At 42.1% G+C, this 17,358-nt stretch overlaps 1 protein-coding gene across 1 annotated transcript in view; it reads left to right on the forward strand.

Annotated features, from left to right (window-relative positions):
* The window catches only part of HMCN1 (hemicentin 1), a 172,970-nt gene that overhangs the window by 57,897 nt on the left and 97,715 nt on the right, over positions 1-17,358 (forward strand). The window contains exons 11-19 of the mRNA XM_023931592.2: positions 2,715-2,990; positions 9,230-9,371; positions 10,128-10,255; positions 10,930-11,043; positions 11,681-11,839; positions 12,495-12,689; positions 13,402-13,500; positions 14,918-15,045; positions 16,693-16,837. Of these exons, the coding sequence (XP_023787360.2) occupies positions 2,715-2,990; positions 9,230-9,371; positions 10,128-10,255; positions 10,930-11,043; positions 11,681-11,839; positions 12,495-12,689; positions 13,402-13,500; positions 14,918-15,045; positions 16,693-16,837 (1,386 nt within the window). The remainder of the gene's footprint in view (positions 1-2,714; positions 2,991-9,229; positions 9,372-10,127; positions 10,256-10,929; positions 11,044-11,680; positions 11,840-12,494; positions 12,690-13,401; positions 13,501-14,917; positions 15,046-16,692; positions 16,838-17,358) is intronic.

Below are 17,358 nucleotides of genomic sequence, written 5' to 3' on the forward strand. Positions count from 1 at the left end.
TTTACAAAGCACGAGAGATGGCCTGGAACTGAGTCACTGTATAAACATGACAATTTGTTCTGTTCAGAGCCCTACGGAGGATTAATGGCAGGGAGATGCTTTGAAATCCTTGTGTACAAACATTTGCAGGAAAATTACTTGAAATTTCTTCTTGAAGCAAAGTAAACAATATTTTTAAGTGTTCTTGGCTTACCCAGCTGACAGACAGTATATCACAGATAATCCATTCTGGCGACTGCTGTGTGAAAGGTATTGGAGCTGTGCCAATGTTTTCACATTTCGCAGAAAGCAAACACTTGAGTTTGACTTTTTTTTACTCCTATTAAATCTTAAAAATGTCAAATGGCTCATTAGCTTGTGCAGCACCCTAACTGAAGGGCCAGTAAACTGCTGGGGAATGGCTGACTGTGGGCAGAGGCTGGGGTAGTCCAAAACTTGTGTTGTCCCACTGGATTGGCAGTCAAAAGATGGGGATTCCAGTCCTGTACTGGCTTCATCTCTCTCTTTCCTGAGCTTAGGTAACATATTTGATGATAAGCCTGTGGAAAGCAATAGAAGATTAATTGTTTCTTCTAAACACCCCAAACCTAAAAGTACAGGGGAGAAACTCCATTCAGTAAGCAAGCTTCCCCTGACTCTCCTCTGCATGGGTTAAAGTCTATGGGTTTGGCAATGAGGGCAATTGCTGTGCAGTCTGTGTTTGTAGAGAGGAAGAGTTGCACACTCAGCACACAGTGCTGTGCAGGGATCCAGCATGGAGCTTGTGAACCTCATCTGAGAGCTGCCCAGGAGACCTTGAGGAGGAGGATTTATGGCTGGTTCTGAGCCATAAGAGTAACTTTAACCCTTAATAAATACAGATTTTTTTTTTAAATTTTTTTTTTAGTTCCCTGTTATCCTTGTTTTTTTAGGATAGTTGTATTTTAGTGTGTACTGATAAAGATTTGGTCTTGTTCTTACAGCTGTCTCATTTCTGCACAAGCATCCCTCTCAGTGTTATTTATTGGAGTGGAGTTTTCTTTGTTCAAGAACCAGTCTGGGGAGAACCAAATGGAATATGTGTGGTATTTTTAATGGGATTGCATGAAGTCATAAATAATTCATTTTCTTTCTTGAAATGTGTCCTCCTTGATCAGTAATATCTCAAGGAGGAGCAGAATGATTACTGCTATTTTAAGCATCTGTGGTTTCAAAGTTTAACTTCAGTAGAAAATTACTGCATCTTCTTTCTTCTGGGAGAATGATAGAACTGTACAGGTGGGTCAGGTAGAAAGCAGATAAAAAAATACTGGGAGTTACAACATAAAATGTGTACAAGAAAAGATAATGAAATTCCCAGAGATTTGAGTGGAAGTGAGAATTGAGGGATGTTGTACATAGCTGTAGGAATTCCTTCTGCCTGGCTGCCGGAACTCATCCCGTGTACCCTGGGACACCTGGTGTGTGGCAGCACAGCACTGCTTGAGGTCACTGTGGGCTGCAAGAGCTGGGGCTGGGACCCCAGGCCCCTCAGGAGCTGGTGCCACTGGCATGGGGCTCCTAAACCCCTGGTCTGCCTCCAGCAGGTGGCACCCAGTCTACACACACCAGTCCCCCCGTAGCTGGCACTTAATATTAGTAGGGATACAGAGAAGGGACAGGAACTGAGGTTACCCTGGGAGACTTACAGAAGGGATTTACTAGTGGGAGAGGACAAGTTGTGCTGGTCAGGCTAGGGCTGGGGCAGACAGGGCACTGCTTGGTGGTACTTTACAGGGGACAGGCCCCTTTTATGTCCCTCTGTGCCTATTCCTCCCTTTTTTCCTCTCTGATTCACTTCCCTGCATATCCCTTCATGATTTTGCCAGCTGCCCCACACCCTAGCAGGAGCCTCAGGTTTGTGTCCTTACCAGCTGCGCAGTCTGGGCTGGCCCCTCTGTGCAGTGATGCAGGTAACTTTTGGTGCCCTTCAGTCAGCAAGAGGAGGAGTGGCTGTTGGCATTGTGTTTGCTGTCTGTCAGGGCTGTCTGCATACTGTGTTTATTGCCTCCCCTTTTCTTATCTTATTTCATGAGGTCCTTAATAAAATCAGAGTATGGATGCTTTCTCCATCCACATTTTTGTATAGAATCCATTATGAAAAGAACTCACTAATGGTGTTAACTTGGTTCCATTGTTACTGCTGGAAGAATTTCCTACTAAGGTATTTTTTTCCATATACAACCTGTAAAACTCTACTGTGTAGCTCAAATGCCACCAGGTGGGGTCACACCTGGGCCAGAGATCAGACTTGGAGGCCTGTGGTGGTCCTGTCTCCCTCCTGTTGCTGTGACACTGATCTCTTGTTGGCTGTGCTGAAAGAACACAGAGCTGCCTCTTGTCATACAGAGTGTAATTTTTCATCCTACAGCATGTGGTAGTTTGGATCTAGACCAGGTGTGTCTGTGTGATGTGAGCTCCTGGCAGGTAGCTCAGCATGAGAGAATAAGGCTGCAGCCCTTGGTTCTGTTCATGGCTTCAGAATGGGAGATGAAACCAAATATTAAAACAAAATTACTGAATAAGTCAGTTAATGAAATTTAATATTTAACACCTAACTTATTAAATAAATAATTAAATATTAAAATATTACACTTTTTTTTTATTCTGTAGTGTGCCTAAAGTCGTTTATCAAGAATGTGCAAATGCTGAAAGGTTGCCAGATGTCTCTCACACCTTTCCTCTCCTTCCTGCAGAGCCCCCACCTGTGCTCCAGGTGCCTGCTAACCTGACAGTGGTTCCTGGGGCCGTGGCGGTGCTGAGCTGCCTGGTGCTGAGCGCGGGGCCCTACAACCTGACCTGGCAGCGGCATGGGCGTGACGCGCGCCTGCAGGACCCACTGCGGCTCCGGGTCCTGGCTAACCTGTCCTTGGAGGTGAGGCCAGCCCGGCTGTCAGACACAGGCAGCTACAGCTGCACTGCTGCCAACGAGGGCGGATCTGCCACAGCTTCTGTCTTCCTCACTGTGCAAGGTAACGGTGGGGTACTGCGCCCGCAGCTCAATTGGAAGGGCTTGTGTTGGAACAGGCTGCCCACAACCTTGGACAGGCCCGTCCCTGGAAGTGTCTAAGGCTGGACAGAGCTTGGAGCAATCTGGGATAGTGGAAGGTATCCCTACCCATGGCAGGGGATGGAATGAGAGGGGCTTTGATATCCTTTTCAACCCAAACTGTTGCGGGATTTAATGAAAAATCAGTCAGAACTAAAAAAAGGCAGCATGAGTAAGACCAAACAAATCTAGGTCTGGGCTGTTGCTGTATACCATAGAACAAATTTAAAAGAAAAAAATAGTATAAATACAATAATTTGTATTGGAACAAATATTTTTAAAATTTTGAAGCACGGCAGGATTTTTGGCTTTTTTCTATTTGTCTTGATTGTGTCAAGACAAAGAACCTTTGTTCTTTGGTGCCTGTCTGTGGGTGAGGAGAGACAGAACTCAAAATATTATAGAAAGAAAATTATTCTGTCACTTTTAGGCAATTCCAACACATTTCTGTTTGTGATGCTGCTAGGCCATGTTCTGCACAGAGCGGGTACCTTCATTAATTAATTCTTCTGCTCTAATTCTAGTAATTTGTTAGCTAATGGAAAACTTAGAATTATTGAAAGAAGAAATTTTGAATGGAATAACTTGACCTAATGTGCTCCAAAACAGAGTTCAGAAGTGGAGCTGTAACACTTACTAAAGGGATGTTGTTTTTCCCATATTAGTTACCAAGGTAGAATTAGTAGGTGTGGGACCACTTGTGCAGGGCCTAGTACAAAATACAGCAGAATGAAGTGGGGTTTTTCAGTGTCTATTTGAATTACCCACAGATTGCTACAGTAGCGTTACAACTTAATTTCTAACTAACTTAGATTTCTCTAACCTAATTTTTTAACAAAGCTGAGAGGAAAAAAGTTATTAAAAAACATCAACCCCCATGCGTTTGGAAAACCTAGTTTTGAACAAAATTTTGTACAGAATTTTTTCATTAATACACTCATTCAAATGATGCCAAAGGCATCAAGAGAAGTGCCTCTCTCCCTCGTTCATGTCTTCCTGGGATTTAGGTTTTCCTCCCTAATGTCTGTGGCTCAGCTGGGAGCTTTAATACACTGTCCAAATAGCTTCTGGTGTTTTTTTCTAGTAAAGCTAAAGATATTTTACTGCTGCCACAACAGAATATTGAGTTTCAAATCACTTATCTATGTAGAATGATTGTATCAGATTGTTGGGAATTATTTTTTGGCTGGTCCTGGTAGTGCTAACAGCTTTCAAACGTGTTTGAGAGAACCCTCTTGGGCAGCTCAGTCTTAGCTGAGAGTCTGAGTCAAGTTTTCTTCATTTTTCGTAAAGGATGCTTAGAACAGAATAAATACATAGGAAACACTAAGGTGCAGCTTAATTCAGCTTTCTGCAGTAGTGCCTGCCTCTTTTGTTTAGACAAGTAATCTACTGCCAGCCGTCCCAATGGCTGCATGCAGGAGCTGAATGGTGTCTGAAGGGTTTGCAAGTACTGCTGCTTGTGATCATTTTAATTTGCCTGGACAAAATGATTCCTGTGAGCACACAGTTTGTGGTGATTGTGAATGGGGCTGTGGCCAAGCCTCATCCCTAATGAGCTACAACAGGTGGGACAGGTGAACAGTATTGAAGGTAAAGAAATATGGAGTGCCAAGGTGTATTGACCAATCACAGAAGCATAGAGAGGACACACAGGTGGAATTCATGTAAGATGAGTATAAAAGATTGTACTGGAAAACAATAAAGTGCTGATGCTTAAAGCCTTCTTTGGTGTTAGTCATACCTCCACTGTCAGATTTCTGAGGGTACTTAGTGCATGGTTGTCATGTACAATTTGCAGTGATTTTTAGGGCCTGGAATAGTTTTCAAAAAACATTTTTTTTATTTGGCAGCAAAGTGTAAAGGATGGCTAGATGTTAGAGCTACAGCTTTATGGGCTTGTCATTATTAATATGCCAAAGAGGGAAATTTGAAGTCTTGTTAATTGATGCAGATGGGTCCATGCTTTGTGTAGTTGTAAGTAGTTCAGAACGTCAAATTAAATTCATCCTGAAACCCTTTATTATTGTTGGAGCAGCTCCATGCAGATCTTTGAGTTTCAGATCATAAGAGAATAAACGCTGCTTTCATCCCTGTTTTCTTTCTGGGGGGGAGTTAAGGCAGAGAACAAATGCTGGTGGCTCTAAAAATAACCCAGCATCTACTTTTCCTGCTGAAGGGGGTTGCTGTAAACTCTTGTTTTGAAAGTGTTGGGTTTGATGCTGCTGTTTCTGAAAGGGAATGTTCATGCGTGTCCTGTGCCAGCAGCTGTGCAAATACAGCTTGGAGTCTTCATGGGGCTGACTTTGTGCCCCAGTTGTGTGCTCTGTGCTCAGGAGAGCATACTGTCCCCAGCCTCTCACTGCTCCTCATGACAGGGATGCAGGTAGGGCAGAGCTTTGTGTGAAACTTGGGCCTCTCTGTAGGCTAGGGGTATTGGCCAGAGCAGTCTGAAAGGTCCTGGAATGCAGTTTGATAAATCCCAAGGACTCTTGATGCCCATTGAGTGCTAGGAGTAAAAAGTATGTGCCCAAATTTGGAGTTGTGAAATGGTGGCTATGTAGTGTGAGTTGCTCAAGTCCTCCCATCAGATTGGTCTTGTATGGAAAGAAATTAATTTGTATGGGGATTCCTTACTTTTTCAGGTGCCTATAGGAGTATATTGCAGCTATGTGAGGCTGGAGATTGGCCAAGGGTGTGAAACACAGGTGATTCTGTGCATTTTTCAGTATGTTTCTCACTGATGACTAAAATTCCATGAACACTTAAACCTTTTCTTTCTGGTTTTGTTACAGCCTGGTAGCTGAAATATGAGTTTGGTATCTGCATATTTTTTAGGCTCAATTAATGTTGCATATAGTGGAAGCTTGATGTTTTGTTTCTGGTGTTTTCACATATATATTTCAGTAATACTGATTGAGGGGGGAAATGTAGGAATTTGGGCCCTTTTTTAAAAATTGAAACAGTGTGCTTGGTGGTACATCAATTTGTGATGTCTTTTGTTTCCTTCCCCTTGAAGAATTTCAATGACACAATTAATCCTCAGAAATTTGGGTGTTGCTAAACATGATTTTATGGTAATCTTGGTTTTTTCGTGTGTTCTGGTGTAGAAGCAGACAAGGAAGGGATTATCTTGGTATTGCAACTTTCTTTTCCCCATACAACACAGCTGTGTAATGTGGGGGAGACCTTGGCTTTTTTTAGATTGGATTAGTAGGGATGTTTTGAGTTAGTAATCTGGGCATGTGATGAATTCCAACATTGAGTTAACAAGCAGTGGAATGAGCATCCTGCTCAGGTGCATCTTCTTATCTGAATGTATAGCTGGAATAAAATCATAGATGCTTTAGTTACTGTCCTGTCTACACCATGGTAGGTTTCCTTCACTGTGCTGTTCAGAAATGTTCAAGTGCCTGTCTGGTATCACCATCATTAGCTGAAAGGCACTTTACTTGCAACATGTGGGTGCCCATCAGCAGACTACCAGGACAAGGAATGCTACAGGACAGCTCACCCTGAACCTTGGTGGGGATGACAAGGGATTGGGAAGGGGATCACTGAGAATTTGGTAGCTAAGTAAGGCAACTGGCAAGTGAATAAGGCAAGATCATGTGTGAAGATGATACTACTTTTTAATTGGGTTCACTTAGTTGATGCCAGAAAAGAAGATGAATGTGACTGGCTGATTGATGCTGATGGCTTCTTTTTGTTTATCCCTCTTGAATGTTTTGATCTGTCTTTATGCTATAAAACTTTGGTCTCAGCTTGATGTCCAAACATTGTTACAGCTTTTCTGTTTATGTGCAATTTTTCTTCTGCGCATCTTTAATTTGGCTTGTGAATAAAATCATAACATTGAATTGAATATTAATTAATAGAATCCTCAAATGGGCCATAAAGCCCATTTCATTCCATGGGCAGGGACACCTTCCACTATCCCAGGCTGCCCCAAACCCCATCCCCTATCGCCTTGGACACTTCCAGGGATCCAGGGGCAGCCACAGCTTCTCTGGGTACTCTCTTCCAGGGCCTCCCCACCCTCACAGGGAGCAGTTCTTTCCCAGTATCCCATCCGACCCTGCCATCTGGCAGTGGGAAGCCATTCCTTGTGTCCTGTCCCTCCAGGCCCTTGTCCCAAGTCACTCTCCAGCTCTCCTGGAGTCCCTTTAGTCACTGGAAGGGCTTGAGGTCTCCCCTGGAGCCTTCTCTTCTCCAGGTGAACACCCCCAGCTCTCCCAGCCTGGCTCCAGAGCAGAGGGGCTCCAGTCCAGGTGGCATCTTTGTGGCCTCCTCTGGACTCGCTCCATCAGCTCCGTGTCCTTCTGATTTTAGAGACCAAGAGCTGGAGGCAGCTCTGCAGGTGGGGTTTCTTGAATAGCTTTACACATGATCTGTGTTGTTTAAAAGGTTTAATTGTACAGCCTTGAGTGAGATGGGCACTGTAAGGAGCTTGTGCTTCTCCTTTCATCTACAAATCTTCACCTCTGAGATACAAAGAACAAAGCAAAGGAAATTAAATGGACCTGACATATGAGAAAGCCCCTCTGTGTGCCTGCCTGGTCCCTGGCATTTGGGCAAGAAAATAAGATTGTTAATTGGTGGCAAATGGGTGAGGATTCCTTTTAGTCTCACTCATTTTAGTCAGTATCTTGATTATTACAGCTGTGTATATTGACTTTTTTCTAATAATTACAAATACAATACAAGTTAAAATTTCTTTCATCTTTTCTCACCTAATATCATGTGAAAATACTGGCATAGACAATAGTGTGTTGCCAAAGCATGATGTGTCATTGCCATCAGAGCCAGTTTCCTAATCCCAACAGGAGAGGTGACCTTCCTGTGACCAGAGCGTGCACAATACCCCCAGCATCTCTTGGCAGGTTTTCAAACCAAATAAAAATAGCTGAGCCAGCTGTGCACATCTTGATTCACTTGGGGACAGTTCCGTAACGTGCAGCCATTTCTGGCCCCTTCCTGCCCACTTGTGCTGTGTGCTGGCTCTTACACACGCTGCTCCTTAGCAACCACTGAAATGTGTCAAGTGTCACCTAGGCCAGTGGGATGGGGTAATTTCTGCTGGAGCTTAGAAAGAAGGGCTGTGCAGAGCAGCCCTAGATGTGAGGTACCTCTGAGTTACATGTGTTCAGTCTCTTGGACTTCCATGAACAGAAGAGTTGGGCTTAGGCTTTTGTCTGGTAGTTTGTCCAGGAATTCATATCAGTAGAGAGTGGTGAGCAAAAGGCAAAGCCTGAAACCTGAAGATTGGTACTACTTACTTTGTAGCAGCTAGTTTCATGTCTCAACTAACTTTTTATCCATGGGTGTGGATCTTCTTGCCACTGTAAGACAAAGTCAGACACACCATAGAAAGTGTCTGTTGCCCAAGTGAACTGCTTTGCTGATAATTTTTTACTGAGGAAGTCTAAGGATTATGGAATCACAGAATGGTTTGTGCTGGAAACACCTTAAAGCCCATTCAGTGCCACCCTCTGCCCTGGGCAGGGACACTTCCCACTATCCCATGTTGCTCCAAGCTCTGTCCAAGCTGGCCTTGGACACTTCCAGGTTTGGGGAGTCCACAGCCTTTCTGAGTTAAAAATGAATGAATTCTATTGAGTTCACGAATTGTTTTTCTAGTGAAAACACCCTGAAATCCATAACATCCTTTACAGTTGTTAACACTGGAGGTCCACTTCCACTTGTGCATCTGCACATATATTGTGGCGTTCATTCTTATCCCTCAGGTTACATTCTGACAATTGACCCACCTGAAGGTTTGTGGGCTTTAGTGTCCAGTAGTCTGAATAAATTTCATAGAATCACAGAATTGTGTGTGTTCAAAGGGACCTTAAAGCTCATTTTGTTCTGACCCCTGCCATGGGCAGGGACACATTGCTTATTGTCTGGTGTTTGTCAAAATTAGCTCTGTTGCTGCTTTTTAAACTCCCATCTGAGGAAGGCCAATACCTGAATTCTGACCTAATGCCTCTTACCAGGGAGTTTTGGTCTGAGACTTTGATTGACAATGCCAGTGGAAGCAAGTGTACTCTGACCTTCATTGGGCTGCTTTCTCACCATGGAGCTATTTGAAAATGGGAATGAAGTCCTGTGTTTTCTAACAAGATGTTTTAAATTGCTGTTTTTCATTTCTTTTGGTAGAACCACCAAGGGTTGTAATTTCACCCAAGAACCAGACTTTTACAGAAGGTTCTGAAGTGTCCATCAGGTGTTCTGCCACAGGTTACCCAAAGCCAACAGTTGTGTGGACACTCAACGATATGTTTATCATTGGCTCCAGCAGGTGGGACTTCAGAAGTTGTCTCCATTTATTTTAATATCATATGTCAGAATGAAGGTTTGAGTTATGGGTGCTAAATCTGAACCACAGTGCCTGTACAAATTACAGGCCGCATAGCTCCTCAGGCTGCCTGAGAGAGTGGCCTGGGAAAAATATGAGAAGGAATTAAAACAATTCTCAGGGACACTAAACAGCCTTGCAGGTGTTGTTTTGCAGTCTCTTGTTTTCCCTTGCAGGAGAGAGTCAGGGGGGCAGTGTGCCCCTGACCAATGATGGTGATGTAGCACTTTGCTAACCAATAAGAGTTTCTTTTCTGTACTTTCCACGTATCTGTCTATAAGACAGGCCTGAAGCAATAAACTAGAGAATTCTCGTGTTGAAACTCCCTTGAGAGTTTGTGTCGTTCTTTCTAGCCGTTCCCAATCGGAACGACATTGAGTAATGCCAAAATATTCCACTACTTCAACAGAAGTCTGTGAGTTTCAGAAATAGCACCTCAATCTTTACTTTGATTACTCTTTAATTACAATTACTTCATCTCTAACAGAGAAACACTTTAGTTCTCTTCTCCTGTTTTTTTTACAAGATTAATTTATGTACTTTTCACAAAATGTAGTGCTAATAGAGTTTATCATGAAGAAAAAGAACTCCAAAACATCTATTTTTAGACCATCTGCTCATGCTGCTGTGTCTGCTTGGAGTGTGGATATAACCATTGTTCTTTCTAATAATTTTGCTTGGTCCCCTGTGTGTTCCCAGGTACAGAATGACCCCAGAAGGTACCTTAATCATAAGAAAGGCAACTCCTGGAGATGCAGGTATTTATGGTTGTTTGGCAAGTAACTCAGCTGGGACAGAGAAACAGACATCCACCCTCACATATATTGGTAAGTGAGAAACACAATGTAGTAAAATTTAAAAAAACAAACTAATTCATCATCAGGGAGGAGGAATTGTTAAAATTAGTAGAACCCTGTAGAACATGAGGGAGAAATTTCAAAAATCTCAGAAGACATGTTGAACAGCTCACAAATGTCCCTTTTGTTTTCTGTTCAAACCTAAGTAGTATTGTTAGGTAGTATTTGGAGCTTGATGCTCTTTCTAAAAAGAAAGCTTTTTAGGTTAAAAAATTTCCTAGAATAGGGTTTTTCTATGGGATGGACTGGGTAACTTGAGAGAGTCTTTGGAAAAGAAATCATGTTTCTGTATCAAAATACTGTGTTAAAATATTGATAGCAGAGTATTAAACTGTTCTATGACCAACATCTGGCTAGAGGAGGAGAATGACTCTTCATGTTTGTACTTTCTGCATGCTGAAACTTTTCTGATTTTTTTTCCTTATATTTCCTGTACAGTCTGCATATGATTCAAGTGCTCTGGACCAGACTTTACTTTTCCTTGTTTCCCAGTGTTTATCTTTCATTTTTAAGTCTGTTTGACTCTTAATGCAAACATTCTTCCATATAACAAGAGAAAATTAGAGTCTTTCATGGTTTATGTCTTAAAAATTACCTATACTTTGGGTGAAGAGCTAATTTTTTCCTGTCTCGTTTCTTTTTAGAGGGCCCAACATTGACTGTAGTTCAGAGTGAAATTCTGGTTGGTCTTGGAGACACGACTGTTATGGAGTGTAAAACAACTGGAATCCCACCCCCCCAAGTGAAATGGTTTAAAGGTGTGCTCATTGCTTGGTGATTGAGTCATTTATTTAGCAGCAATATTTAGAACAGTGATCTGGAAGTGACTGCATTTCTCTAAAGACCATTATGTTGTATTCAACCAGTGACCTGTGAAATTCTTTAAATCTAGAAGAAATGGCACTGACTTTTAGCACATACATTCCTGCTTCTATTTAAATATGGTGAATTTGCACACTGTAGCATAGTTAATAATAGTAAAACAAAGCTGAGCCTCCTGCCTGCTTAAGTAAGGTTCATTCTTTCAGAAAATGTTTAGCTTTATGCTACAAAAATCACAAAATATTTTTCTGTAGCCTTTATTGTTCTGTTTTTGTGTAGCCTCTAATTAGGGAAGGAGAAATACAGCCTGACACACTGTCCTAATCCTGATCTCTGTCCAGAGGTACTTAGATTTGTGTTTGCCTTGTGGAACCAATAAATAAAAAAGGATGTATTTAATGTAGTAATAAACTTTTCCTCTCGGTTGAGTGGGAGTCATAGTTCTCATCTGCTGAATTCCTACAGCTGTGTTATGGACTAACTCAAACTTGAACATTGTTTTATTGGGATAATTTTGATAAATATAGGTATATATTTGATATAAACACATTGCCTTTTTCTATCTGGACTTAGGTGACTTAGAGTTGAGGGCATCAGCATTTCTCATTATTGATATTCACCGGGGTCTTTTGAAGATCCAGGAAACACAAGACCTGGATGCTGGTGACTACACGTGTGTGGCCACCAACGAGGCAGGGAGGGCTGCTGGCAAGATAACTCTGGATGTTGGCTGTAAGTAGTTAAAACCTGCAGGGGCACATTCAGACTGCAGATTTTCTGTACTGGTCATGGAGTAGTGCTTTGGCTCCCCAAATCTTTCTCACAGATCTCCGTGTGTGCTGGGAACACCTTCTGGTGGTGTTGGCTAAGCAGTTTTTCTTGTCCCGTTTGGACTCCAGCTTGGAATCACAGAATGGTTTGCATTGGAAGGGACCTTAAAGCCCATCTGTTTCCAGCCTGGTCTTTCTTCTTTTGTGAAGCATAAAAGCTATGGGGAGAAAGAGAGGCACAGGAGGAGGAAGCTGTTCAAACCTCAACCTTACAAAATTCTCAGATAGAGAATTAATTACACAAACTGGAGTTACTATGTGAGATTATTGTAATTTAGCCCTTCCTCTCTTCATTTCCTAATTCTTTCCATCTGCCTGTGGTCTGACACATTGCATCCTGTTAAATGTTCGTGTCTGGCACATCTGCTTTCTGAATGAATGGCACTGTTTGCAGAAGACAAGGGATTTAGCAAAGCTGATACTTAAGGTGCTCCTAGAGTTGGGAATGTTAGAAGAAAACCTGTGCACAGTGGGACATAAATTGAGACAGTTTGTGGTATTGGAGAATGGGATTGTTGTGTTACAATGCTCACTTTCTGCATGTGCTCTCTCCCCAGCTCCCCCCGTTTTCACACAGGAGCCAGGTGACGAATCCGCAGATCTGGGCTCCAATGTGACGCTTCTGTGCTATGTGCAGGGCTACCCTGAGCCCAGGGTCACGTGGAGGAGGCTGGATGGGGCTCCCCTCTTCTCCCGGCCCTTCACACTCGGCTCCAGCAGCCAGCTCAGGACAGGCGCACTGGCCATCCAGAGTAGGTAGACTCAACCTTAGAAGAGCAGAATTCCACGAGGAATGTAGACATTTGCAAGGCATTTAAGTTGCTACATGACTTTATTAAATTAACTATGTAAAAAGACTGATTTTTATCACAGATTGTATTTGTGATGCTGTGACATTATTGCTGTTTGACGTGCAGTTCATTTTGCTGTGAGCTTGTGAATTCAGTTGTGTTTGGTCATTGGCTTCACTCTTCTTCATGCAAATTATTATATCTTTGTTAAAATAAATGTGGGCTATGGTCTCTGATCCTGAGAAGCCACGAATTTTCTTTTTTGTTGGGGTTTGTTTTGTTTTGATGGGCATTTTTGTGGGTGGGGTTTTTTTTGTTTGTTTTGGTTTGTTTTTTTGTAGAAAATTGGTTCTAAACTCTGTTTTAAATCTGTCCTAATTTGTGTAATAATCAAAAACTTTGCAAGTGGCTTTGTGATTTTGATTATTTTTGAGCATTTCAGTCACTCCTATGCTAAGTAATATTAATCTGTTTTCTTAATTAGCATTTAATTCCTTTCTATATTTTCATTGCTTCTGTACTTGGTGACTGATGGAAAGAATGCTTGGTTTGAAACTGAGTGTTTGAAGGTGGGAGAGGCAAGGACATGGTGTCCATGTGTGGGGTGTGGGGGCAGACTGTTCATTCTGCAAAATTTCAGATGCTGCAGTCAACTCTTTTTTCCCCCCTGTAGATCTGTGGGTCAGTGATGAAGGGACTTATATCTGTGAAGCTGAGAACCAGTTTGGAAGGATTCAGTCCAGGCCAGCCACAGTCACAGTGACAGGACTGGGTAAGAACAGTGCATGGCAGTAGGAGCTGCTGGTGTTTGGGCAGCAAACAGGACGTCTGGGGGTTATGTCCATATATCCTGAGCTATCTGTGTGCTGTATTTATGTGTCATCCATACAAACTGAATTAGAAAACATTTACATGAAATATTGTAATTGAGTTCAGTGGATTTAGTTTGTTAGGATATTTTTTTGACTGGTTCACTAACTGGAATTAGTTTCACCTGCACTTTTAGTTTGGACCTTAAAGAAGTGATTTATCCTATGGTTTTTTTCCTTATTCCTAAGTAAATTTATTGCGGAATGAAAAAATCTGAAAAATCGCCATTATGATGAATGCTAATAATGGAGTTTCTGCCATTTAATTAATCTAAAAAAACAAAGAAACAAGGCAGCAATGAACATGGTTGGGTCAGTGTTGAGATAGGTGGGAAGGAATCTTGGTGATCCAAGAAGACAATGAATGTCTTGCCTTGACCACAAAATCCCACAATGGTTTGGATTGGAAGGGACCTTAAAGCCCATTCAGTCCTACCCCCTTGCCATGGGCAGGGACACCTTCTACTATCCCAGGTTGCTCCAAGCCCCATCCAGTCTGGCCTTGGACACTTTCAGGGATCCAGGGATAGCCGCAGCTTCTCTGGGCACCCTGTGCCAGGGCCTCCCCACCCACACAAGGAACAATTCCGTCCTAATATCCCATACAGTTGTACTCTCTTTCACGTATCCATGCTGTTAGAGACTTGGTTGTTATCTCAGTTTGATATCTGGCAATAAAAAGAAGAATAATGCAATGGAATGTGTACATTTGTATGAGGATAAGAACAGTCTCTCTGCCATCAAAGAAACCGTTTGTTAACTTCAAACTTATTGCAAGAGCCATTAATGCTGGTAGTGTTTGATAGACGTGGTTTTTACCTGTTTAAAAGTATTATTTAATCCCCAGTACTTAATTTAATTTCTCAGCCATGTGCCCAGGCATGTTTGCTGTTGGCTTTTCACAGACAGTGCAGATTTTCTGCTAGGCTGTGACCTCTCTTCTTATCCTTCACAATTTTATGCCCATTGATAATTACAACTTACCTTTGGCCTCCCCAAACCCACTACTTCTGTTCTTTGGTATTTTGCCCAAGTAAGAAAAAATAAATCAACTTGGTGCCAGGGGAACATGAGTTCCCAGGGAAACCTTTGATTGGATCCAGTTTCAGCTGGACAGATTATTCTATTTTCTGCAATTCCTTAGGCTAAGGATCAGTGTTTTTGTATTTCCCTAGCTTCCTATCACTTCTGTGCTACCCCACCCCTACATTTGCTTCTCTTTTTTTTCATGTCTTCAATTTAATACTTATTTAATTTAGTAATTTACATGAGTATATAAAAATTCCTAGTAATTTCTTCTCACTCTTCCTTTTGTTCAAGTCACTCCTCTGATTGGAGCAAGCCCGGCCACAGCCAATGTCATTGAGGGCCAGCAGCTCACTTTGCCTTGTGTTCTGCTTGCTGGGAACCCCATTCCAGAGAGAAGATGGATTAAGAACAATGTGGTGGTAAGACTACTTTGTTTCCTGTGAGATTTATTGGCAGAGGAAAGCTACAACTGACATCTCAAGGCATGATAACAGCTTGGTTTAATTTACCAAAGTTAATGTGATCACTGCCCATGCCAGGTAATTTCTGACCCTGAAGTACGGATGAGGGAATAGGAGAAGACAGTGGGGGATGTGGAGGTCTAGAAAAGAACTTGGAACCAAAGTATTTGTGAATTATCCTTTTATCTTCTATTTTGCTTACTTTCAAACAAGTTTTATGCATTTTTGTAGCTCATGAACTTCAGCCTTGGACTCTGAATATAGAAATGCTAGTGGAATATACCCAGTAGAATGACAGAAGTTGGTTTTTTTTAAATAGAGGTACCAGAAAATTTCTGTAGATTTAGGATGTTGTAACATCTTGACTTTTCCTGTTGCTGATGTGCTGAGGTAAATAACAATATCCCTGTTCCATATTCTCCTTTCCTGGTGGTGCTCTACTCAGAGCATGAATTAGTGTGTTTTTTCTTTCTCACTTGGGAGCATACCATGTATAACATGCCAGTTTATACTTCCTGGAGACACAAATTTATGGTCCCTTCCACTCCAAAGCACTCAAAGGTTCTAGAAAGGTGCTGTAGACACCACACTTAGGTTGGTTTTGTGAATGAAACTTCAGTTCTTTAATACTAAAATGACTTACCCTGTGAAGCTGCTTTTTATCTTTGTTGCTAATTTCTCCCTAAAACCCTTTCTGCACAACTAGAATTAAAATACTGTAGCAAAATGTCTAATTCATTGTCACAAAGGAGAACCTCATACTACCTGACCCCTGTTCAGGTTTTCTGCTTTCTTTATTTGTCTCTGGGAATCACTGGCTTTTTCTTAGGCTGTGCAAGGAGCACCGGCTGTAAGCTGTGTGAGAAATACTGGCAGGATCCTCCTTGTTGAGTTGCTAATTCCTTTCTCTAGTAGTGCTGGTTTCCTGGCATTGTAAACTGCTGGGAAAAGCTGTGCTCCAAGGAAAGTGTTGGAGCAAGTTATATTTAGAGAGGAATTCAGCTGCTTCTGAGTGTGACTGGAACAGATTTTCTTTCTAACAACCCTTTATGAGGGAGGACTGTGCTGCCAAGCTCAGGGTGTTTGATGTTGCTGTAGGATATATAACTCTTCAAGGGTTACTCCTTGGTGAAAGTTATAATTCTCTTTCACAATGGTTTGCTTCAGAGCTGATTTGTTTGATGGTTATGGAAGTTAGAAGGCTTTGATAACTGTAAAGGAAAATAGTCTGCTTGTGGAAGAAGAACAAGTCATTGTACTTATCAATTACTAGAATAACCAGTAAAAATACAGTGAAATAATTGAGCTGAATTTGGGTTTGCTTCATTAAAAGCAGGAGTGGCAACACAGGATGTGCTGTGGCAGAACAGAGTGTCTCTTGCAGTTCTCACTCTCACTCCAGTAGTAAACACGAGGTGCTACTGAAACTCTCAAGAAAAATTACATTGTACGAAGGATGGAAAGTAGGAAAAGCTCTAGTAAAAATCTCCAGGAACACATAATTTTTAACAATGTGACATAGTCAAGTGAGGCCACACTGCATCCCAAAGTGAGCATTGTCAAGGAGTGTTTTCCCAGTGAAAAGTTCCATCTCTCCTTTGGCAGCTGGTTCCCAATCCGTATGTGAGCGTGCGCAGCGATGGGAGCCTGCACCTGGAGCGGGTTCGGCTGCAGGACGGGGGGGATTACACCTGCATGGCCAGCAGCGTGGTGGGCACCAGCAACAGCACCACCACTGTCCACGTGTTCGGTGAGCAACAGGGCTGGCCTTTGTTCTTGGGCACAAGGGAAGGGCAGCACTGACCACAGCAGCTTTCACTGCTTTGCTGCACTTACACCAACTTCCTGCATTACCTCTTCTGTCATGATGTTACTTTGTAAAGTAACACGGGGGGGAGATTGGATCCACTGCGCAGGAAAGAGCTGAGCGATCAAGACTGTTTTTCAAGTAATATCAAATAAAACTATGTTGTGTTCACAAAAGATCCTCATTCAAAGGCTGGGCTGTGCAGTCTTCATCTGGTTTAATTAACAAACGGGTGCAAGTGGGAGTTTGTTGGAAAACCATGAGAAGTGCTGTCTGAATGTTTCATAACTGGGGTAAGGAAGCACAGCTCATGGGAAAATTAGAATAAAAGAAAATGAATTATGAGTTTGGTAAAAGTAATCCTTTGTTGTTTATGGTGTCATCCCTGTTCTCCTCCCCCTTATTTTTTCTCTTTAATTAAAACAGCAAAAACTGAACTGACAGCAAGACAAAGTGTTAGCACT

Source organism: Cyanistes caeruleus, chromosome 9, assembly GCF_971803275.1.
Source record: "Cyanistes caeruleus chromosome 9, bCyaCae1.hap1.1, whole genome shotgun sequence".
In the NCBI taxonomy this organism is placed as follows: Eukaryota; Metazoa; Chordata; class Aves; order Passeriformes; family Paridae; genus Cyanistes; species Cyanistes caeruleus.